Source organism: Xyrauchen texanus, chromosome 38, assembly GCF_025860055.1.
Source record: "Xyrauchen texanus isolate HMW12.3.18 chromosome 38, RBS_HiC_50CHRs, whole genome shotgun sequence".
Taxonomy (NCBI): domain Eukaryota; kingdom Metazoa; phylum Chordata; class Actinopteri; order Cypriniformes; family Catostomidae; genus Xyrauchen; species Xyrauchen texanus.
The window spans coordinates 5,267,282-5,291,855 of record NC_068313.1 but is presented as its reverse complement, the minus strand read 5'-3'; the positions used below and the strand labels follow the sequence as shown (position 1 = coordinate 5,291,855).

Below are 24,574 nucleotides of genomic sequence, written 5' to 3'. Positions count from 1 at the left end.
CAGGAGAGGCTGGAGGGGGGTTTATGTAGCAGGCATAGGGGCTCACCAGGCATGGGATCTCTCCGTGGTCCTCTCAGGCCTGGCCCTCTCCTTGAAGACGGCCCTCCTGATTGCGCTCACTTCCATCAAGAGGATTGGAGACCTGCAAGCGTTCTCTGTCAGCGACACTTGACTGGATTTCGGTCCGGCAGATTCTCCTGTCATCCTGAAACCCCGACCGGGATACCTGCCCAAGGTTCCTACGACCTCTTTCAGGGATCTGGTAGTGAACCTGCAAGTGCTGCCCCAGGAGGAGGCATACCCAGCCTTAGCATTGCTGTGTCCGGAGCGTGCTTTGCGCACCTATTTTCATCGCTCCAGACAGATAATCCACAGGTACTGATTACTCCAGTAACCCCCTGTGATGTACTCCAGTAACCTCCGTTCCCTGATGGATGGATGGAACGAGACGCTGTGTCCCTCTTGCCACAACACTGTACTAACTGCTGAAATGGCCGGCTCCTCGGCTCAAAACCTGTCTGAACAGATGCACACTTCCCTCCTTTTATACCCGTATGTCCTGGGGAGGGGCATGCTAATTCTGTTCGCCAATTCTCATTGGCCTTTTCTCAAAGATAACAGGTAACTTTGTCACTACATCGACACAACGTCTTGTCCTCTCCATCATGGAACGGAGATTATGACGTTTTTTTGTCAATTTCAAGGATGGTATAGCCTTCGTTCCTCAAAACAATGATTGACTGATGTTTCATTTTTGCCATTTTTTACTATATTGACCTAAAGACATGCCAGTCTATTACATACTGTGGCAACTCAAAAACAAAAACAAACACAAAGACAATGTTAATCTTCATTTAATGAACCAAATAGCTTTCAGCAGTGTTTGATATAATGGCAAGTGATTTTCTAGTACCAAATTTGCAATTTGGCATGATTACTCAAGGATAAGGTGTTGGAGTGATGGCTGCTGGAAATGGGATCCATGTAGATTTTATCGAAAGTATTTTTTTTTTCAAATAGTGATAGTGCTGTTTTTACATTTGATTTTTTTGACTATACTTTGTGATCAGTTGAATGTCACTTAGTTGAATTAAAGTACCAATTTCCCTCTGGAGCAGCAAAATCTGTACATTATTCCAAAAATTTGGCTGCCATTATACAACTTTTTACCTTAATAATTAAATTAAGGAGTGTGTTCAGTAGCATATTAGTTGCTATTGAATATTGATGTGGTATCAGATTGTGACATACAGTATCATGAAATTTCACTAATATTGGAATCAGAGTTGGATGTAATTTGATTACGAAATAATTAGTTCCTGTAATATTGTTTGTAATATATTTTTTTCAGTCAAAAAGTAGTGTAATACATTACATTTTAAATTTAGGTAATCAGATTACAGTTTTACATATATATATATATATATATATATATATATTAGGGCTGTCAATCAATTAAAATTTGTAATCGAATGAATTACATAGTGTCCCGATTAATTAATCGCTATTAATCACATTTAATCGCATATATAAGGACCCGTCACACCTGCATCAGACATGCTTGTGTAGCGTCTCGGGTGCGTTGCGTCATAAACATACATTTTTAGGTCACTGTGTCAAGTTAAATATAGTTTAATACTTAGAACATATCTTGAGATCTCTTAGTTCGAATTTGCGCTCCATCAAGTGTTTTGAACGCAAGAACATAACGCATGTTTGTGTTGTGCTGCTGCTGGATGGTTGTTTTGTTCACTGTATAAACTGCGTGTTGCCCATACAGCTGAAGTCCTTATTACGGTCCGGGGGCATTGCGATTAATTGCGTTAATTATTTTAATGCATACTTTTTTATAAAATTAATCGCACTGAATTAACACGTTAAATTGACAGCATTAATATATCTATATCTATATATATATATGTTTGCATTGCTGTGAAAGCTGTAGGATGTGTGACAATGAACGAGGGACAAATACAGACATCATTTCGAATTTGTAGAGTAGAAAAACAAATTAAAATGTTTGCTAAAAGTGTTTTAGAAAGCAACTTAAAAGTAAAGTAATTAGTAATGTGATTACTTTTCCTGTGAAGTAATCAGTTAAATAAAATGATAACCATTTTAGAGCAGTAATTTATTAATGAGTAGTGGATAACTTTTTGGAGTAACTTCGGGCAGCAAATACAAAAATGTTGGTATCAGAAGAAGCCTATTTGTGACAAAGCTTTCGTTCAGCACATTATCACTAAACATTAAAACACTGTTGCTCTGGCTGTTTGTGTATGTCTGTGTTTTTGTGTTATAGTGGGCTATGCCTGGTTGCCTCTTCTCAAGGATGGACGTCTTTCCTCTCAGGAATTCAATATTCCAGTCTCCTGCACTTTGCCTGGTGGATATCTGCTCACTAAAGAACCTTCATCCAACAAAGTGAGCACAGGAGTCCAGAAAACTGCTGAACAGATAAACAATCAGGATTAGGGATGAAGAGGATCACTAGTAGGGACTGGTCAGGACTAGCTGATTAGTGAGGTCGACTAGTTTATCTAGATTTTTTTTCTATTTTTAGTTTAACCTTTGTATTTGGTGGATATATTCAGTGCTTCAAAGGGGGTGAATTTACATACATAACTTCTGGAGATAATTTTAATGCTGAATGAGAAGTAGGCATTGCTTGCTGTATTTTACCATTCTGAAATTGTCAGAATGTAATAAAACTGAGAAGTTGCATCTGAAAATACACACTGTCACTACATCCTTCAAAATCAACAAATTCTTTCAAAAGTTAATTTCTAATGGGCTTCAAATCACCTGCTGTGAGGACTTTGATAGTTTTATGCAATAAAGGAACAGATATTTAAAAAATCTTGCTCTGAGGTCTTCGACTGTTGCGTCATGCCTTACTTAAATCTAACACATTGCAACAGTTACATTTTTAAAAACAAATTCAAAAACCATTGCATTCTTTTGATTTCTGTTGCAAACCATCCAGCTATTTTTGAACAAGATGCATTTCATCTGAGTGTGGTGGGCCTTACACTAAATCAGCTTTCTTATGCAGACTTTAAGATCAACTAGTCCCACAAAATAGATTATGAAAATATGTAAATAATGTGTAGTTTTCACATCCCTAATTTGTAGTAGTTGTTGCTGTTTTGTTCCAATTGAACAGGTATAATTTCTCCATGTTTTTGTGCAGAATGGCTCAGAAGTGAAATGGGTGGATGGAGGAAAGACCATCTTCAAAGTGTCTACCTCTGTGCTTTCTACAGTTTATACTCAGGTAGAACGGTCTCAGATTAAAATCACATTCTCTTAATATCTCCTGATTTTAAGATATCATAATGGAGATCATTTGCAGGATCCCCATCTGAGCTGCTTCTTCCAGCAGTGCCAAAAGCGAGAAGCAGACCTCTCTCAACCTCCTACCTCAAACTTCCTTAACAGCCTTAAAGTAAGTGTGTACTGCCCGAACCATTCCATCTGACATTTGATTTGACTGAAATATAATCTAGTTATATTTAATTCACAGTTTATAATGATTTAGGGCCCAATATTCATACCCATGTAGACGCAGGGCTGTGTGCTATGAATGTGCACTACATTTCACTACATTTTCATATAAGTCGTGTTTACAGTTGAATAAATTAATAGTTCAAAATATGACCACATATTTCCATGTCAGATACTGTTACCAACTCAACACACAGTTGTGTCATTCTGCAACTTATTCACATACCACCAGCAATCCATCTTAGCCAAGCCAAGAGTATTTAAATTCAGTCATTTTCATTCTTTCTATGCAAATGAGGATTATCAAATGTCAGCCCTACTGGTCTGGGGCAATTAGCAGAAATCAGGCAGTAATAAACTGCAAAAAAAATAAAAAAATAATAATAATAATAAAAAAACAAAAACAAAAAATATATATATATATATATATATATATATATATATATATATATATATATATATATATATATATATATATATATACACACACTGGCAGCCAAATGTTTGGAATAATGTACACATTTTGCTGTTTCAGAAGGAAATTGGTACTTTAATTCACCAAAGTATCATTCAACTGATCACAAAGTATAGTCAGGACATTACTGATGTAAAAAAAAGCACCATCACTATTTGAAAAAAGTCATTTTTGATAAAATCTAGACAGGCCCCATTTCCAGCAGCCATCACTCCAACACCCTATCCTTGAGTAATCATGCTAAATTGCTAATTTGTTAATAGAAAATCACTTACCATTATATCAAACACAGTTGAAAGCTATTTGGTTTGTTAAATGAAGCTTAACATTGTCTTTGTGTTTGTTTTTGAGTTGCCACAGTATGCAATAGACTGGCATGTCTTAAGATCAATATAGTTCCCTTTCCGCGGTCCGCCAAAGCAAACAAAGAGCTGCTCAGAGAGTCTAAGCTCTATGTGCGGTCCAAATAGTTTTGCAAAGCACATATCGGACACAGCAACGGTAAGGCTGGGTCTGCCTCCTCCCGGGGCAGCACTTGCAGGATCACTACCTGGTCCCTAAAGGGGGTCATAGGAACCTTGGGCACGTAGCCCGGTTGTGGTCTTAGGATAACATGAGTATCTGCTGGACCGAATTCCAGGCAAGTGTAGCTGACAGAGAACGCTTGCAGGTCTCCAACCCTCTTGATGGAAGTGAGCGCAATCAGGAGGGCCGTCTTCTGTGAGAGGGCACTTAGCGCAACTGATTCTAGAGGCTCGAAGGGGGTTCTCTGAAGTCCCGTAAGGACCACAGAGAGATCCCATGAGGGGAACAGGCATGGCCTGGGAGGGTTCAGCCTCCGGGCGCCTCTTAGAAACCTGATGATCAGGTCGTGCTTTCCTAGGGACTTACCATCCACAGCGTCATGGTGGGCCACTATAGCGGAAACATATACCTTCAAGGTGGAGGGGGACAGCCGCCCCTTCAGCTTTCCCTGTAGGAATGAGAGCACTGACCCGACTGCGCACCTCTTCAGGTCTTCAGATCGAGAAGAACACCAATTTGGTTGATGGTGTCTACGACAACTGGTGGTAGACAACTCAGATCTTCTGCATCCCGTCCAGGGGCCTGACGTGGAGGCTCCAGAGGTCTGGGCGCGGATGCCAAAGAATGCCTTGTCCCTGAGAAAAAAGGTCTTTCCTCAGGGAGATTTGTCAGGTAGGTGCTGTCACGAGAAGCGTGAGATCCGAGAACCAAGTCCGGGTGGGCCAATATGGGGCCTCCCTCACCTTGCACAGCACCTTTGTACTGGTACGCTCGGCCCTCGAATGCAAATCGTAGAAAGGGACGGTGTCGGGGAAAAATCAAGATGGGGAAATACGCGTCCTTCAGGTCTAACGCTGCAAACCAATCTTGATGCCGGACGCTCGTTAGAATGTGTTTTTGCATGACCATCTTGAACGGGAGTTTGTGCAGAGTTGAGAACTTGCATGTCCAAGATTGGCCTCAACCCGCCTCCTTTTTTGGGTACGATGAAGTAAGGGCTGAAGAAACCCTTCTCCATCTCGGTTGGAGGGAGATGCTCTATTGAATCCTTTTCCAAAAGGGTAGCAATTTCCGTGCGCAGGGTGCTGGCTTTTTCGTCGAGCACCGAGGTGGGGCGGATGCTGCTGAAACGGGGCGGACGCCTGGTGAACTTAATCGCATAGCCGAGTCGGATGGTCCTAGCCAGCCAGCGCGGCGGGTTGGAAAGCGTAAGCCACGTGTCCAAGTCCCTCTGCACGAGGGGAATTAAAGGGATGATCATTTTTGACATACCTGGTGGGGCTTCGCAGCGGTGGGGAGCAGGTAGTGTTGCGTCGGGAGGGCAACCTCCGGGAACGAACAAACAAACCGGCTTCCAGCTGCGTCCTGACCCAAGGAACCAATCATCTAGCTGTGAGGGTTGAGGGGAGGACGGAGGGTTCCAGTCCAGCCCCACGCTCACGGCGGCCCGGGCAAGCATATCGAACATCTGAGCATCAGCCTCAGACTGGGCGGGGAAGCCCAAAGGTGACAGCCCAGCTGAGTCCTCCACGTCAGACACCACGAAGCTCTCCGATGCAGTGGTGACATAATCATCCTACACCATGGGTCCAAAGGAGACATCAGACTTCAGTGAGCGAGCCGGTACACGTCGAGCCCGGACGGAAGCAATCTAGCGTGCTTTTGTGTGGATTTACCCATCGAAAATGCACCCACTGAACTCCCCAAATCGCCTCCATCACCAGCCGAGTCATCCTCAATCCCGTGGGAAGAAGGAGCAATGCGGTGGGGTGGCTGGAGTGGCGTTTCCTTTAAGAAAGGAAAACCGCGACCGCAACGATGCCATGGTCAGGTTATTGCAATAAGTACATGAACCATCCACAAACGCTGCCTCGGTGTGATCGCGACCCAGACACACAAGGCAGTGCCTATGGCCGTCAGCTATATCTGCCGCATCCAGGAACAACGCAAAGGCGGAAGGGCATCTTGATAAAGACGCATCTTTAAAAAGATGTTCAACGCCAAGCGTAACTCTTTTATTGCTTGAAAATAATACACTTTTAGAGGAGTGTTGCTCTTTTAGAAGACTGTCGAAGCACCCAGGGGCGTGGACTGCACTGGTGTGCAGAGGAGGGAGAAAGCCGCTGGAAATGCATCATAGATCCAACAGGAAAGCTCTCTAGATGTGAAGTGGAACAGAGTGAGGCATCAGCTCGCTGAACACACAACCGTTCGGCTCCGAAGAAAGAATCTGACTGAACAGAGGCACATCCTGCCTTTTATACCCGTATGTCCGGGGGGCGGACCATGCAAATTCTGTTCGCCAATTTGGCATTGGCCTTTTTCATATTCAGAGGTATCCGAAGCTCCCGAAAGAAGCCCCTTGTGTCACTACAATCGACAATGTCGAGTGAGTGACAGAAGGGGAAAGAGTGTTATGGATCTTAACCCCATTGAGCTTTTGTGATCTGCAAAGAATTGCAAGAATCGAATTTGATGAGAACACTTTGAAGTAGTTTAAGAAGTTCTGGAAAACAAAATTCAAAACGTAATAGTAATTTTTCCCGTTATTAATGTCCTGACTATACATTGCGATCAGTTGAATGCCACTTTGGTGAATAAAAGTACCAATTTCTTTCCATAAGATCAAAATCTGTACATTATTCCAAACTTTTGGCAACCAGAGTATATTTATAAGTTAACCATAAGATGACAAACCTCATGTTAATTTAAAACTTGACAGATTTTAAAGTGACAGGATTTGTAAACTAAAATGATAAATTAAGTGAATAACTAATTGTGAACATGAGAAACACTGTACATCCGAACCCTGTCTTAAAAAATCAAAGCCATGATGAAAGTGTGTTTGACCTGGATCTGAAATATGATGGGTTAGTTGATTGCTTAGAAAAAGAGCAAATGTCTACTTTGCAGAATTCCTTAAGTGAATTATTTATTTTAAACAGTGGGCCTTATTAAACAGTGGGCCTAGAGCAGAAAACATTTGTCCATTTTTTGTAGTTAACGAGAATGGATTAATAAAGGATTTATACACAAATGTGTTCTGTGTACTGTATGTTTTATAGTAAGGGCCAGTGTGTGCAAATAAACCACTCTATTAGTGGGTGCAATACATTTTAATATTTCTTTAATTTTTTGTCCTCTCAGGGCCTCCTTAATATGGAGAAAATTCATGTCATCATTCGATTCCTTCCTGTGATCTTCAACCAGCTCTTCAAAGTGCTAACTCAAAACGACACTGATGAAGTGACTACCAGCACCACCAGGTACAGAAACCAATACATTTTCCTCCTGAACACATCAGATAAACACCAAAAAAACAATTTCAGACCTAAATGTTACTTCAATATTAAATGAAAACATCTTATTCATCAGGGTCCTGATCCATATCTTAGCTAAATGTCATGAGGAGAACCTGGACCACTATGTGCACTCCTACATAAAGGTGCGTATGTCACTAACTGACCGCTATATCGCTCTTCCACAAAATTGTAAATGGTACTTGTGTGATATTGCTTAAATAATCTTAAATTATTTATTGCTTAAATAATCTCTCTGAAGGAGTTTATTTTGTGATGAAGGTAATTTAAATTATTAGATTATGTAAGAAGAAAGACCTTGCAATGTACTGTAAGTTGCAACAGTCAATTAATCAGTTCTGAAATTAACAGGATTGCACCGATATGGAATTTCTGGGCTGATACGATCATTCACAGCCCATTGTGGCCGATATTAAATTTTAACCATTTAATTGAGCTAATTAATAAACTTAAAACAAAGTAGCCATTGTCAAATAGCTCAGAATCTGGACTTCAAAATCTGACCAATACTTAACTGCTGCTATTTAAGGTTTATTAAATGTATTTTGATTTGAATGAGAAATCAATTAAATTAAAGTTGCATAAATTGTATCGTGTCATTTAAATAAGTATTTATAATAATCCTGATGAATCATTAAATTCAGAGGAAGAGAATGACAGAAGTGGAGAGCACAAATGCAGGTATATTAATAGACACAATGAAAACATGGGTGTTCCTGGAAAAACTGAACTGGATACAAAACAAAGATGAAGCTAAACAAAATATGAAGGCAATACAAATACTGGAGATATCTACTTGAAATCTATCACAAGAAGCAATGTTGAAAACATGTGAATTCCAAACTAGACTAGACAAAGAAGGAGATCCTAAGGTGAGTATTTATAGTGTTCATGATGACATGATTAATGGAGATCAGTTGAGCGTAATTAGTATTCAGCAGAGTTGGAGCGAGGAAGAGAGGGAGCAGAGAATCACCAGGGCCTGACAAGTACATACTATATATGTTTTTTTGTTTGTTTTTTTTCACATCGCTCACTATTTTGGCAGAAATTCCACTATTGACACAATAATATTTTGATTTTTACAATAATATATCATCTGCCGATATATCATGCACCCTTAGAAATTAATGTACAGTTTTAAATAAATATTTTTACTCATTGTTATATTTGTCATTTTTAATGACAATTTTTTTATTATATTTGAAAATAATGTAATTTAAACTATACATTTTTAGAGGTTTCTGATGACACCTGCTGGAATAAAAATAATGATTACATTCATGAAATGACAACTAAGGCCAGTAGATTGTTTCAGTGTCCATTCATTGGCTGATCTCTACAACCACAAGGAACACAAAACTCCTTAACATGATAGTAAATGGAGAAATAAATGGAGGAAAGTTGCTGTTCCCCTCTGGCTAAACAGTATGAATGTAAAACCAACAATATGTATCTACAGTATGTGTAGTGGAAGTCTTGCTTTATTTAAGAAAAATGTGTTGTTGATCATTGTTTAAACAAAAGTTTTTTGTTTGTTTGTTTGTTTTTGTATGAACTGTCCGATTAATGACTAAATGTTTTAATGTTTTAACATCCTGAATTAACTGTGGATGTGCACGTGCACGTGTTATTTGGCTGATCAAGGCTTTAGTTGGCATTCATTTATTCTCTGTGTATTAAATTTTAAGAGAGTTTACTCCATCCTAATACGAAGATGATGCTGGCAAAGGTCAGTGAGATGCATTGCAGTCTGGCATGAAGCAATTCATTTAGGTGAAGTCCATCCTAAATACAAGGTTCAGGTGGTCAGTGGAGTATCCCATATCTTACGGTTAGATCTGGCAGTAGTTAATCCTCTCTGAAGTCCATCAAAGTAGACTGAGGTGATGCACACAGTGATGATTTAAGTGTCCCTCGCTGTCTGGTTGGTATAGGCTGCAGTTAGTGGTCATCATTCAGTGACCCATAGCAGTGGGAGTGGACATCGGACTAGACTGGAGCAAGATCTACTTTAATGCTGGATATGTATCCCAAGGATGAGACAGGAAATCAATAGAACAAAATTAGCGTAGATGCCATTCAATTTAAAAGCGGGTTAGAGAAGTGTTTCCTGTTCCAGCAGACCTGACTAGTGCTATGAATTGAGGGAAAAATTAGGTGTATGTCTGGCAGAAGAGATGAGTTTTAAGTACAGATTTAAACTGAGAGAGTTTTTCTGAGTCTTGAACAAGGCTAAGAAGTCTACTCTATAGTTTAGGAGCTAAATAGGAAAGGGATCTACCTCCTCTTTTGCATTATTAACAGGCCGGAATGTTTTGATCTTACTGAACGTGATGGAATATAGTGTGAAAGAGGAGCTAGAGGAGTATTGAAGAGCTTGACCATTCAAAGTTTTGAAAGTAATTAACAGAATTTTACGTTAACATAAGAAACATAACAGGTAGCCAATATAGCGATGATAAAATTGGGCTGATATGATATTTTGTCTTGGTTCTAGTAAGCACTCTAGCTGCTGCATTTTGAGTCTTTAGGACATCTACCCAGTAATGCATTACAATAATCTAATCTTGAGAGAACCCTATCACAACACAAACTTGACATAAAAACTGATGAATGTGAGCGGAGAGGACCAGCCTACCGCATCACAAACTTGTTCAGGTATGAGCTGAGATGTCGACTCAAGGGCATAAGAGCCCGGAGTGCAGAACATCCAAACTAAAAAAGTCCAATGAATGTGTGCAGAGAGGACAACCTGCCGCATCACAAACTTGTTTAGGCATGGGCTGAGATGTCGACTCAAGGACATAAGAGTCCGGAGTAGCAAAGCATCTAGCCCATAAAGTTCGATGAATGTGTGTGAAGAGAACCCTATCGCAACACAAACTTGTCATAAAAATCTAATGAATGTGTGCGGAGAGGACAACCTGCCGCATCACAAACTTGCTGCAGAGGGAGACCTCTAGCCAAGGTTTTAGAGGAGGAGAGCCCTCTGGTAGAGTGCGCCCTGAAACCTACTGGCGAAGCTTGACCGCGCGCCTCGTGGGCCGGGCAATAATGAGGATGCCTCTTTGAGGGCACCCCGCCCACCAAGCCGTGGCAAACCGCAGTGGCCACATAGAACCTGGCAGTGGTGAGGCAAGTGCCCGCTGACAGTCCTTTCTATAGAAAATCCAGAACTGAAGCAAACTGGCAGTTAGCTGGTTCTGTAATAAGAACTTTAGTAGAAGGAAACGCATGCAGGCGATTTAGCGTTACTATGCTCAGCCCCTCCCGAGGGGAGGGGGACTGGGCGACTCGGGGAGAAGTAGAGGAGACATTGCGCTATCAACAGAGGCAAAGAGGTCCTCTTCTGCCCTGTAAAATCTACCCAGATCAGTTCCAAGTGGAGGGAGCCCTAGCACTTGAAATGGTCTCAATAACCTCAAGAGAAAACACTGTGAACCTCATTTGTTACCTTTAGGGGTCAGACATGAAATGTTTCACAATTCGGGCCAAGGATGAGAAGGTCCTCCCTGTTCGGAATCGCCCAAGGCGAGCCGTCGAGGAGAGGAATTAACTTTGAGAAACATATCCTGTTCGGCCAGTGCAGCGCCATTAATAGGAGGCAAGACCCTTGCTGGTGAACATTGCCAAGACTCCCGGGAGCAGTGAAACCAGGGAAAGAAACGCATACAGACGCATTCTGGGTCATGTATGTGTCTTAACGTCCAGACCCAAGGGGGCTGGGTGATTTCAGGGAGAAGTAGAGGAGACATTGCACTATTCATAGAGGCGAAGAGGTCCTCTTCTGCCCTAAGATCTCACCCAAACTTGTTCCAAGTGGAAAAAGCCCGGCATTTAAAAAGGTCTCGATAACCTCAGGAGAGAGCCCTGTGTCCCTCAGTTGGTACCCTTAGGGGCCAAACATGAAAGATTCCACAATTCGGGGCAGGGATGAAATATTGCCCTGTGCCTGAGATAGAAGATCCTTCCTCTTCGGAATCTCCCAAGGCGAGCCGTCGAGGGAAGAAATTCGCTCCGAGAACTAAGCCCTGTTCAGCCAGCGCGGTGCTATCAGTAAGAGGAAAAACCCTTGCTGGCGAACTCTGGCCAACTACTACCTTAGGGTGGAGTTCTTAACTCCCCCGTTGGTATTTTCTGTCTGGACAGTAAATCTGCTCCCATATACGGGCATCCAGGGATATAACTGACCTGAGTGACAGGAGCTTGCCCTGGGCCCTAAGGAGAATCCGACGTGTCAGAAATACAGCTGACAGGAACGTGGGTCTCCTTGATGATTTATGTAAGAGGCTACCGCTGTATTGTCCACCCGCACCAAGACATGGCAGCCTCAGGAGGAGGTATTTCAGGGCCAGAAATACAGCCATCAACCCAAGACAGTGACTGTGACAACCGAGCTGACGACCCTCCTATCCCCTTAAGCTGGACGACCACTTAAGGCCGCTACCCCGCCCATCAGGGAGGCGTCTGTCGTTAGCAGCCTGCGACAACAAGACGCACCAAGAGTGGGACCCAAGGCAGAAAACCGGGGTCTGAACCACATAGAAAGGGAACGAAGCCTGAGGCGCATAACCCTATTTAGCCTAGGGGTTTTGGCCCTTGGAAGAAATCCCCTGGCTTTTGGCCACAACAAAAATGGTCTCATGAGCAGAAGGTCCAGAGGGATCACCGTGGACGCATTCGCCCTGAGACCTGGAAATCGTTGATACTGAAAACAGTGCAACCTTGACCTAGCCTGACTTTGCTCAGGGTGATCTGAATGGACTCAATACTAGCGGGAGACAGTTGTGCCCGCATTGTGATTGAACTCCATACGATGCCCCGATAGACAGTGTTCTGAGTGGGAGAGAGGACGCTTTTCTTGGCGTTAAGCCTCAACCCCAGAGAAACAGATGAGCTAAGACGATGTCCCTGTGCTGAACTGCCAGTTCCTGGAACTGCGCTAGGATCAGCCAGTCGTCTACATAATTCAGAATGCAGATGCCCCGGAGTCGCAAGGAGCCAGCGCTACATCATGCATTGTGAATGTGCCGGTAAAAAGGGCTAGGCTGAGTGAAAGAACCTGACCATGGAAGACTTCGCCCCCAGAAGTGAACCTCAGGAACTTTCCAGGTTGTGGCAGAACTTCTAAATGAAGTATAGAAGTGCGTCATAAGATCGATGGTGACCAGCCAAACGAGTTATAGGGCTTGAGACACGACCGTCTTGACAGGCATCATCTTGGACTTGAACACCCACGGGTAGTTCAAGCTTTAAGATCTAAGCCAGACGCCACCCCTCACCCTCCATGGGAAACGGGAAGTATTTAGTGTAATAACCTAACTCTCTCTCTGGAAGGGGAACACATACCATGGCCCCTTTAACCAGGAGATTGAGTTTTTTGTTTTTACAAAAAAGAAATCCGGTTTACGGTAGTGAGAACACGCCGTTGAAACACGGAAAAGCGGCGAGTGAATTAAATCCTGACGCCCTTATAAGACCCACAGAAAAGAATATATCTGGCAGAAGTTTCCACGCTGCCAGGATCTCTAAGATGGGTATTATATTTTAACACTTCCTGTTGAGGGGTTGTCGGGTGTTTCGCGTCCTGAATAAAATGCAGGAACAGCAAGAGGTGGCGGGAATGGAGGGGCTTCGAGGGGGTACCGGGAGGGGTGAAGTGAAGCACGCGTCCCGTCCCGAGGGGAGCTACCCCCTAATCTAGGCGCAAGACCGTCAGGGTTTTCTCTTGGGTCTTGCTTCGGGGGCTGGCGAGAGCGGCGAGACTGTCCCCAATCCCTGGGAGGAGGAGCACGACTCGCCACGCTATGCTTTTGAGCCTCCCTTCAGTCAGGACTGAGGCGGGTCTGAGGCTTGCTCGTCAAGCGCAGAACCCCCACTCAGGTCGTCCAGGAGGTCAGCCTGGTACGCCTGTAAAACAGCATAGTGTGCAGAGCAGCACCAGCCTGACCTGCTGCTTGATAAGCCCTTCCCACTAATGTGGAGGTTGTCCTACAATGCTTTGAGGGGAGAGAGGGCTTCTTAAGTGACGATGCCGAGCCCGGCGAGAGATAGCCCGCAAGCGTCTCTCCGACCGGCGGCATCACTGAATACCCCGTGCCTCAGCACCCACGATAGTCGAATATAATGACGTCGAGGGTATGTGAACACGGGAAGAAAATATATATATATTTTTTATTTTTTTTTTATTTTTTGGGTTCTCCATGAATGATAAAGCTCTTCATGGAGGTTATCAAAGAAGGGAAGGGACCCATGAGGCGTTCCCTTTCTTCGACTGGAAGATAAAATCTATCCCCTAATTTGGAGCGTTTGGGGGTCTCTTTTTCGCGTGGCCAGTCCAATCTGGCAACCGCACGAGTAACAACATCGAGCAATTCCTCCATAGATTTTCTATCGCGGACGGAAAGCTCGGAGGCGGGAAGAGAATCGCGATCCACCTCATGATCCGAAGAAGCGTCGGAACGTGCTTCGAGATCATGTGAAGGACCAGCTGGGTTTGGGGAGAAAGTGAGAGAAAGGGAACAACCCGTCTCTTGCTCCTCAGCCAAATCCATGCAAGAGCCCCACGAACGATCTTTTTTTTTTTTTTCTTTTTTTGTGAGTGCTGACTCCCGGAAGCAAGCGAGGCGAGCACGACGCACTCTGCCTGTTCACTGCACACTGCCTAACTGATTCTAACTTCTAACAGAGGAAAGAAAGTTTTGACAGGGTTTGTGAAACACACAGAAACAGAATCGCTTTGAAAAAAGAGTTTCTGACGACACCTGGTGACGTATCCATTTATAGCCTGGTCACAGGTGCATCTAATGATTACATCATCCGAGGCTATAAATTCCAGTCAATGTTCATTGACGTGTTACACACACTATTTCAGCTCAGTTCACAGCTAGAGTTGTTCCCCATAGCGCTTAGCAGCGCAGCATCAAAGTGAAGCTTTTTGTAAAGGGAACATGGAAACCCAACGTGCGTGCGTGCGTGTGTGTGTGTGCGCATGTTCTGCATTGAGGATGTGCTAGTGTTTTTTATTTGACCAAAAAAAAACTATTAATCACCTATTAATTTCCTAAAATTTGACCCGAACAGTATGAACGGAGGACTATTTGATAAAACAGCATAGACTTGATTTATTTTATTTTTTTTTTAACATAGGGTTTATGACTTGCAGTGACACGGTGCAGGAGATTAGCTTCTCTTTTGCACCCGAAAACAAGACAAAAAAGCGGTGTTCATATCATTTCTACATTCGCTCAAAATTCCCTAATCTGAATAGTAAAATGTAATAAGGATTTGTAATTAGGATCACTGATACAAATTACACAAATAGGCTATGCTAAAATGATTTGTGAGTTTTCACTGCAAAACAACACAAAAACCGCTGCAAATGACATAGCAATTTATGAAAAAAAGAGCAGCAGATAATTCTGTAATTTTTGGCCACAGTAATAAAAAAAAATCCTTGAAAACCTGGTGGGACTGATAGAAGTGTTTGCCAGTAGCAGCAAAATGTCCATTGGTGCTAAAGGTTTGCTGCAGGTTCACCACTACCTGTGAAGAGATGCAAACTTCTGGCAATAATTTCCAGCAAATCAAAGGCTTATTTGTATTATAACGAGTGGCAAATTTTCAGTAAGTTTGCCAGAACTTTAGATTTTTGCAACAGCAATAAGTAATAGTGATGCTTGCCTTAGCAAACACCCCTAATAATATGCTTGGTACAAAGGCTGAGAAATGACTGTTATGTAATTTACTGTAAATAATGAAAAAAATAATTTTGTTCTGTGTTTAAGTGTGCATGAAAATGTCAGGCTCATTTATTCTTATCTTTTCTTCATTCAGTTTGTGTTTAAAACCGAAGCATGTGGCTTCAGAACTGTTCACGAGGAGCTGGCCAAGGGAATGACCTCTGACCTGAAGAGCAACGAACAGTCGATCATCAAGAACATACTTAAGGTGATCCAACATGACCATATCCTTTTAAATAAAGTGATAAATGTGTTTTAGTCTCTGGCCTGATGTTTTATTATTTTCTATCTGTTTTATTATTTGCAGTTCTCTTGGTTCTTCCTGGAGATCATGGTGAAATCTATGGCTCAGCACCTAATGGACACAGCAAAGCTTATGGTAAATATTAAGGGGCGAATTAACTACAGAGTTGTGGGACTTTTGCATATGGTATTTCCACGCAAAAACCTGCATCATATTCCCTAACCACCTATAATCTAGTTTAAGCAGGACCAACCAGCACTGAATTTGTGCTGCATCTCTAGTATATAAATTAAGTTCTTGTCATTTCTTTCAGCGGAAAGATGCCTCCTTTCTATGTAGATTAGCCTTTAAATTACGCTTCATTCACAAAAATGTCCTGGTGCAATATACATTGCACTAGTTGAATACATTAGACTGTATTTATACAGATGAAAGCAGGAAGTAAATGTATTTTATTTAAAAGAGATTTTTGTGTACATTTTCTATCAATCATATCAAGTACAAAAAATTATTGCTCTCAAACAAAATTCTGTCTTCAGGTGTGTGGAGATTAAACCAAAATATAGCTAAATATCACATAAAAAATCACAGAATTTGCTGTCTGCACACTGAAGCAAAAATTTAAAGTGAAAAAAATGCATAAAAAAACTGACTTCATACCAGCAATAATTTATCAAATAATAAATCAGAAGAGCGTTATAACCTGGCATAAATTAAAATGCTCTGTGTAGTCAAGGGCATGGTGGTCCTCTACATCCTCCACAATAAAGAGCTCAGAATCTGCCCGCAAGATCAGAATTGTGCATACAAATTGTGTTCAGGAGGAAATTTGTGGGTGCGTTTGCGCTGTTTCCTGATCTGCAAAATTTCTTAAATTAATCAACCACTAATCCAGCACAGACAGCATGTGCAAATAACCAACACTTTTACCAGGCACAATTCATTCTTAGTGAATTCCCCCTGATTCTGCAGTAGGGAAGAGGAGAACCAAATATTCAAGCTGAAATGTTTTCGTCATCTAAATAACATGGCCCTGTCATATTATATAACTCAAAACAATGCCTATATAGTCACACAGTGTTTTTAAAGAAATACATATTTTTCACAGATCAACCTTTGTGGGGTTCAAACCTCCAAACTTTAATTCACAGGCCTAAATCACCACAACCACAAGGCAACACTGCCCTTGGATATACAGTACAATTTAGATACAAATAAACTAGCATTGTGACTTTAAGAGATGTGTCATGAATATGTGTGTTTGTTTAGCTCCCTCGGCCACAGTGGTTTCCTGGAACCTTCCAAAGTCGGTTGGAGACTCTGATCATGACAATGTCTGATCACATCTTCTGGAAGAATAAAGATCTGGCTGAGGAGACACGCAGCGCCAATATGGCCATAGCAGCCTTTGTGAAGGTGAGCATGAGTGGTCTTTGATTATTTTGTAAAATGTATTGCGATGAGCTCAGTTAAAAATAAATAAATAAATACAATTCGAAATGGTGAATAAAGCAAGAGAAATGTCAATTTTAGATATGAACTATTTTATGTAATACAGCAAATATAGGTCGGTGACATTAAAAATGTGTCATTTTACCCAATATTTTTGTTTGCATTGTATTATTGATTATTTTTGATTTATGATTTAAGAGTATTGCATATTTATAGATTGTTTTAAAATGCACTGTCTACACATACGTTTGTATTAAATAAAGTAAGCCTGACAGTATTTGTCATTTGCAGCGATGCTTTTCGCTCATGGACAGAGGTTTCACCTTCAAACTGATCAGCAACTACATCAACATGATCACAGCTAGTGACAATAAGGTTTCTGCACTTTTAAAGTTTTTCTCTGTGTGTAATGGTCTAGTTGTTTAACTCACTATCAACTTTCATTTTTGTTGAAAAATATTGTTTTTTCAAGATGCTGTGTGTGCTGAAGTTTGAATTCATAAGGGAAGTGTGTAACTATGAGCACTACATCCCGCTTAGTCTGCCCATTCCCTCTGCACGAATCACAGGTCAGAAAACATAAAAATTTCACCTCTGTGTCATGTACATAATGTCATGCTTGTATCCTCAATCCTCATTAGCATGGACCACGCCTCCTTAACATAGTCTCTGTCTCATTTCTCCCTGTGTCAGATAAAGCCTCATTGGAAAACAGAACTGCTCATGGTAATTATGAAATATATTTTATTGAACGGACCATATTTTATCATATTATGTTAAAATTAAACCATTCTGAATAAACAATTAAAAATCTATGTAAAAACATAATGGTTATTATTTAAAAAATCTTTGTTTTGAGGGTGATCCACATTACTTTAAAACAATTCCCAGTAAGACATAACAGGCACTAATGTCTGCCTTGGAGAAACCTATGTTCAGGTGCTCTATTCCTGTTGCAAACCAACTGATTCAACCACTACAATACTCAGATCTCACCAGGGCCCAGATTTTACATTGGCTATTGAGTGGGAATGCAACACAGCACCAAAAGTGTTTATTGTACGAAAGTAGCAAATGTCCTTGAAATCAAACATGAAATCTATTAACATGATAAACAATTATCAACATGATGACCTAGGCTGAAAATATATATATACATATACATATATATATATATATAATTTTTATTTTTTTTTCTAAATGCAGAAACAACACCAAGTGACAAAATGAATATCAGAGATTTTGACTGGATGGACATACTGCCAAAAAATGTTGATAAGTTGATAAGCCAGTCTATTTTATATTAACATTTAAATCATTCAGCATAGTTATATCTGATTATATGGTTAGTTTGTATTTTTTATTATAAAACATTTTTTCACTGTTTCAGTAACCCTATTAGTACATTAGATTCACCAGTTTAAGAACTACTCGTCTAGAGCTGGAATTGAAATTCTGGTCTATATCAGGGGCATCTTTAGAAGTAAAACTGAGAACTACTGTACTAGTTGAATCAGGCTGTCTTGTCTCTAGTCACTCATATAATGCGTCGGCTCACCATGTCATAGCTTTCAATAGATTTAGATTACACTTTGATTGTTTTGCTCATGTGGTTCTATTAGCATGGCTACAGTTCTCTAAAATGATGTGTTTTCTCTCTATTTAAGTGGACATTCCTGAGTACAGTCTGACAGAAGATTTCTGCAGGAAACATTTTCTCACAGGGCTGTTGTTGAGAGAGCTGGGACTTGCTCTGCAAGATGAACAGGACCTGAGACATCTCGCCCTGTCCTGCCTGAAGAATCTCATGGCCAAACACTCACTAGACTCCCGCTATGCCATGAAGGTAACCTTTGCAATTTAAAGAAACTCAACACAGTCACAAAACAGAGGAATTTCATTAGACCAAAATTTTGACTACTTATCAATATTAATTCACTGATATGTAGACTTTTCTCAACTCATTAGACATTTTGATAAACTCAATACTGTCAAAATAAATAAATAAATAAATAAATAATAATTATATATATATATATATATATATATATATATATATATATATATATATATATTTAATAATAAATGCATTATTTAATTCTACAATTTAATTCTACAATTTGTCCACCACATTGTTTTCAAATAACTTTTTAATGTATATTTAATGTACTGTACACAAAATATTGATATAAAAATTTTGATATATTGATTATATAATATATTGTATAATTATATATGAAAATACAAAAATTATAATGCAAATTGCTATAGTTGTCATTTCAGACTTTGATTAGTATTTTTGGAAATATCCCATATGCTATGCTTATTGTAGCAGGTAATTCATACTGAAAATCAAACAAATTATTGCAGTTACATTATATGCATTTCTGTAATTTCCATGATATTTTATTGTACTTTATTAAATTCTAACATTATACAATTCTATGTGTGTGTGTGTGTATAGGAGAAACAGGCACGGATAGCCTCTCTGTACCTTCCTCTGTATGGACTGATACTCGACAACATGCCTCGCTTTTTCCTCAGAGATCTCTTTCCAATCAGCCTGACTGCTAGTGATCAGGTAAACAGAACAAACAAGTGCACACAATGTTTATTTATCTATATATTTCCCCTAAATTCTTTCTGCATTTGGAATGAATCAGAATAGAAAAGCCTAATTCTATTATTTTCACCAGGAACCAAACTCATATCAGTCAAACAAGATTTGAAGTCTTAACAAAACCTTCTCCACTATTTCAGAATTGGAGTCAACAGCATCAAATAAGAATTGACCCTTCTTAATACTCGATCCTCAGTGCATGCTTTTCCAAAGAAAATAATATTTGTCTTGATAATCTTTCAATTTAAAAATTTAGTATTTTGTAGCAATTTGGTTTATTCTGATGACATTTAATTCACAGGGATCCAGAGAGGATGTAAGTGTCGGAGGAGTATTAGCAAGTCAGGTGGTCCATGTCATGCGCCATGGCAATTCAATGGATGCTTCCTTCTCCAAGGAGGTTCTCAACTCCATTACAGGTACTGTGAAGTTGGAAATCTTGTGTGTGGGTGTATTTCCGCAGACAGTTATGTCATTATTTTCTTATCCTTATGTCGTTCCAAAATCAGTATGCTGTTGTTTTCTTTCTGTGGAAGACATATGGATACATTTTGAAGACTCTTTACATGGCCCTTTTTCATTCAACAACAATTTAAAGGATTAAAAAAAACACCATTAAAGCACCATTAAAGTCAAGTCTTCTGCAGCCATATGATAGCTTTATCTGAATAACTATTTCTTTGACCTCTGTTCTGCTTTTCAAGCTTTTTCCTCATTGGCTGTATCAACTGCCAATGCAGACTCCAGGGGTTCTCTCATCAGTATTGATTCGAACCCCAGCAACAGTGACCGGAACAGTGAGAAGATGGATGGATGTGAAAAGGTGAGTGAGCACATATATTTATGACTTCTATGCATTTATTTTACTATGGATTTGTGATAGATCTCTTGATTATTCATGAAGGAGGAAGTGGGGGCCAGGTAAATAGTCCACGTGGATATTTTTATTTTCAACACTTTTCAGCGTAACACACACAAACTAATGCTTTTCACTAGCACATTGAACACACAGACAATACAGCTTCATGCGTCGCTCTCTCTCCCCTCCGGCGGTCTGGACTGCCCATATATCCCTCTCCAGCACTCACTGTAACACAAAACAGCTGTTAGAGACAATTTCTCACAGGTGTCAATCCTTACCGCTTTCCTCTCCCAGCCTTACTCTCCACAGAACGTCGCTCGACCACGCCCCCATCTCCACAGGATTAAATTGTTTTCTAAATCTTGCTGACTGATTTTGACAGAACAGTGGGCTTGCCATGTACTGTATTAAACAGCTCTGTAGGATATTGGTTTTCTCTGACAACTGTCAAAAATGCAAATGAGATTTGATAGCAGAATCAGAAACTTATATTCCATATTTAAAGGGGTAGTTCACCCAAAAAATTACAATTTCTCATAATTTACTCACCCTCATGCCATCCCAGATGTGTATGACTTTCTTTTTTCAGTGGAACACATTTGAAGAAAAATATTAAAAAAAATATCTCAGCTCATTAGGTCCTTAAAATGCAAGTGAATGGTGATCAGACTTGAAGCTCCAAAAATTACAGACAGTCAGCACAAATATCATCCATACGACTCCAGCGGTTAAATTAATGTTGGCATGAGGGTAAGTAAATGATGAGGGAATTTTCATTTTTGGCTGAAGTATTCCTTTAATGAAGAGTCTAATAATGATCAATTTCTAAAAATAAAAGAAAAATCTGTTAAAAACAATAGTTTTTGAGTATGTTTACACACAGTTGACATTGAAAAACTTTTTTCACTACATATACTGTATTCTTTGTGATTACTATGTTCAGTTTGCCAGGCCTCAGTCTCTCATTGGTTTTGGCTCTCGCTTTGACAAACTGGACCAGGCAGAGACCAGAAGTCTGCTCATCTGTTTCCTGCACATTATGAAGACCATTTCAGAGGGTAAGACTTCTAAGTGTCCTTCACAAACTGCTATGTTTGCCATTTCTTTCAGTTGCAACATTGTAACATTGCTCAGCAATCATAAACAACATAAACTCTGATTCATCTAAACAATATCCCTTGTTATACCATGGTCTGGGTGAATACTCGATTCTGATTGGCTGCAGGGTGTCTGTTAAAAAGTGATAGAGGACACCTAGTAAAGTAGTTCTGGTGAAACTGCCTGTTTACCATTCGAAATTAATAAATAAATGCGCTGCCTACAACAGCTGTGAGTAACCATAGCAACAGGCAGTCAAAGTATCCGTTAACAATTTGCTCTATCAAAACAAACATCTAACGTTAGTTAGATATTACATAGCCTACTAATACAACAATGAGCGACTTCGTTATTTCTTTGAACATTTATGGAGAATTTGACAACTTTGACGACTGGGATGCTGCTGAAGAAAGAAAAAATGTAAATAAAACGGAGAAACGACACAAAGAGATAACACCGGGAGAATTGAATCAAATAGAAGACGAAAAAGATGAGATCAACACGAAAAAAAATACGAAATGGGCAGTAAATACACTCAGAGACTTTACTGTTCAAAAAGAAATGGACTCCAGCTTTGAAAATTACACCGCTGCTGCTCTGAATCAGACCCTGCGGGAGTTTTACGCAGCTGTCCAGACAACCAAGGCAGGAGGAGAGTACAGCGTTTCAAGGCTAAGGAGTCTGAGAGCCGGTATCAACCGCCATATAAGGGAATTCAATATTATAACTGACACCAGATTCATGACCTGTAATGCTGTGTTTAAAGCAATAATTAAGCGTTACAGAAAAAGCGGTAAAGATACCAGCGTTCACCACCCACGTATTTCTGAGTCCCCTATGTCTGACTGGCCGACTTTTTCAAATTGCACTATAAATGGAAACGTTGAAATTAATTGTAAATAAAAAAGCTAGCATGTAGGCAAATGACCCTCTCTTTGATCTGATTAATTAATTGCCCTCTATAAGCGCAAATCGCTGGAGCGCAGAACTAATTGTTTTTTTTGTTTGATTGTTGTTTGATTAATTGTTTTATGTGTAATAAAAAAATAACTATGCCTACCTTTGTGTTTCATGAAAAAAAAATGCATTTTTGAACCTGAAGGGTTCTACAAGCTGAGCGGACTATAAATATCTCCGGTTGCTAAATAAACCATCAGGCAAGTTATTATTTGTAAAAACTAGATTTAGCCTAATTAAAATATAAACTAATGTTTTAAAAATGTTTTATTTCGCAAGTGACCATGGTATAAGCGGGTTAATGCCCTCCGAGGTGTCCATTGTCAGGTTTTAATGGCCTTCGGCGGAGGCAACCGTCCTCCGCTGCGCGTCGGCCGGTTCACACCTCGCCGTCGTCCATTAAAACCTGACAATGGACACCTCGTCGGGCATTAACCCTTACATAACAACTTCATGCTTTTCTTGTAAGGGGGTGGGACATTTCTTGCATTTACAGTGAAATTATGATCTGCAAATGCCAAAAAAGTCATAATTTGCACTGTAAATTAACTTGAATTAGCTGCTAAATGCAAACATATTCATTTAAATACAACTAATGCTTTCAAACTTTGTTGGCTTCACACTAGATTGTGATGCCCTCTGCAGATGTTGGTTCAATACCGAACACAAATAACAAAGCACATTATGGTAAAAGACATAAACAAATACCATTAGCCATTAATATGTATGCATGGTTATAAGATATAACTTAACATGAGCCTTCTACACATTAACATTTTGTACCATAAAACGTCTAGGTTACGGATGTAACCTCTGTTTCCTGATGGAAGAAGAAGCGACACTAGGGTTCTCCCTTGAGCGCCGAATATACCTCTGATCTATGAAAGAGATCGGCCAATGAGAAATTGGCTGACAGAATTTGCATGTCCCGCCCCCGGACATACGGGTATAAAGGCGGGGAAATACGTCTGTTTCATTCAGGATTTTTCTGAGGAACAGCCGGGGAACAGTCGTGGGGCTGAAGGCGGGGGGTGCGCGTCCAGCATGCCGGGACTGTTGAGGTATGGTGGCAGAGTGCCGTGAGAATGGCATTTGAGGGCCAGGTGAGCCAGAGACAAAGGAAATATTGAGAATGTGGGTACCGCAGCCCAGAGGGGGTGTGGCAAATTAAATAAATTCAAACAAGGATTCTCCTCCCGGCCCTCCACCGGGGGACGGAGTGGTCTGTTTACCAGCTCTGGATCGAACATCTTGGTCTATGGGCCGATCGTCTCAGGAGCACCTGGGAGCCTTCTGGGTCCTCGAGGGGGTCCGTGAGACAGGGGTCATGTGCTTCCTGCAGGGCGCTCGACGCAGGGGCTGAGAGCTGGGCACAGGTTGAGGCGGAGCTGCGCGTTTCTTAGCCGCAGGAGGACGCCCTCGGCGAGCAGACCCAAGGAACCAATCATCCAGCCGCGACGGCTGTGGGGAGGACGGAGGGTTCCAGTCCAACCCCACGCTGGCAGCGGCCCGGGCAAGCATGTCGGACATCTGGGTGTCAGCCTCAGCCTGGGCGTGCTGGCCCAAAGGCTGCAGCCCAGACGAGTCATCCGCGTCAGATGCCGGAGCGCTCTCCGATGCAGCGGCGAGCTCATCCAGCTCGGGGGGCTCCAGAGGATAGGCAGGCTGGCTGTGAAGTGAGCCGCTGTTGCCTCGAGCCCGGACGGAAGTCGACAAGCGTGATGGGGGGGCGGGTGGTTCACTGGGGTGTACCCGGCCAAACCAAGCCA

The 24,574-nt window shown here is 41.0% G+C and overlaps 1 protein-coding gene across 8 annotated transcripts in view; it reads left to right on the top strand.

Moving 5' to 3' along the window:
• The window catches only part of dock10 (dedicator of cytokinesis 10), a 301,844-nt gene that overhangs the window by 233,000 nt on the left and 44,270 nt on the right, over positions 1-24,574 (top strand). For all 8 annotated transcript variants that reach the window (XM_052109636.1, XM_052109639.1, XM_052109641.1 and 5 more), the window contains 16 exons: positions 2,303-2,424; positions 3,194-3,277; positions 3,356-3,448; positions 7,655-7,773; positions 7,883-7,952; positions 15,667-15,780; positions 15,880-15,951; positions 17,086-17,232; positions 17,560-17,643; positions 17,741-17,837; positions 17,962-17,994; positions 18,936-19,114; positions 19,733-19,849; positions 20,190-20,307; positions 20,593-20,711; positions 21,694-21,808. In XM_052109636.1, coding sequence (XP_051965596.1) covers positions 2,303-2,424; positions 3,194-3,277; positions 3,356-3,448; positions 7,655-7,773; positions 7,883-7,952; positions 15,667-15,780; positions 15,880-15,951; positions 17,086-17,232; positions 17,560-17,643; positions 17,741-17,837; positions 17,962-17,994; positions 18,936-19,114; positions 19,733-19,849; positions 20,190-20,307; positions 20,593-20,711; positions 21,694-21,808 — 1,683 coding nt within the window. The remainder of the gene's footprint in view (positions 1-2,302; positions 2,425-3,193; positions 3,278-3,355; positions 3,449-7,654; positions 7,774-7,882; positions 7,953-15,666; positions 15,781-15,879; positions 15,952-17,085; positions 17,233-17,559; positions 17,644-17,740; positions 17,838-17,961; positions 17,995-18,935; positions 19,115-19,732; positions 19,850-20,189; positions 20,308-20,592; positions 20,712-21,693; positions 21,809-24,574) is intronic.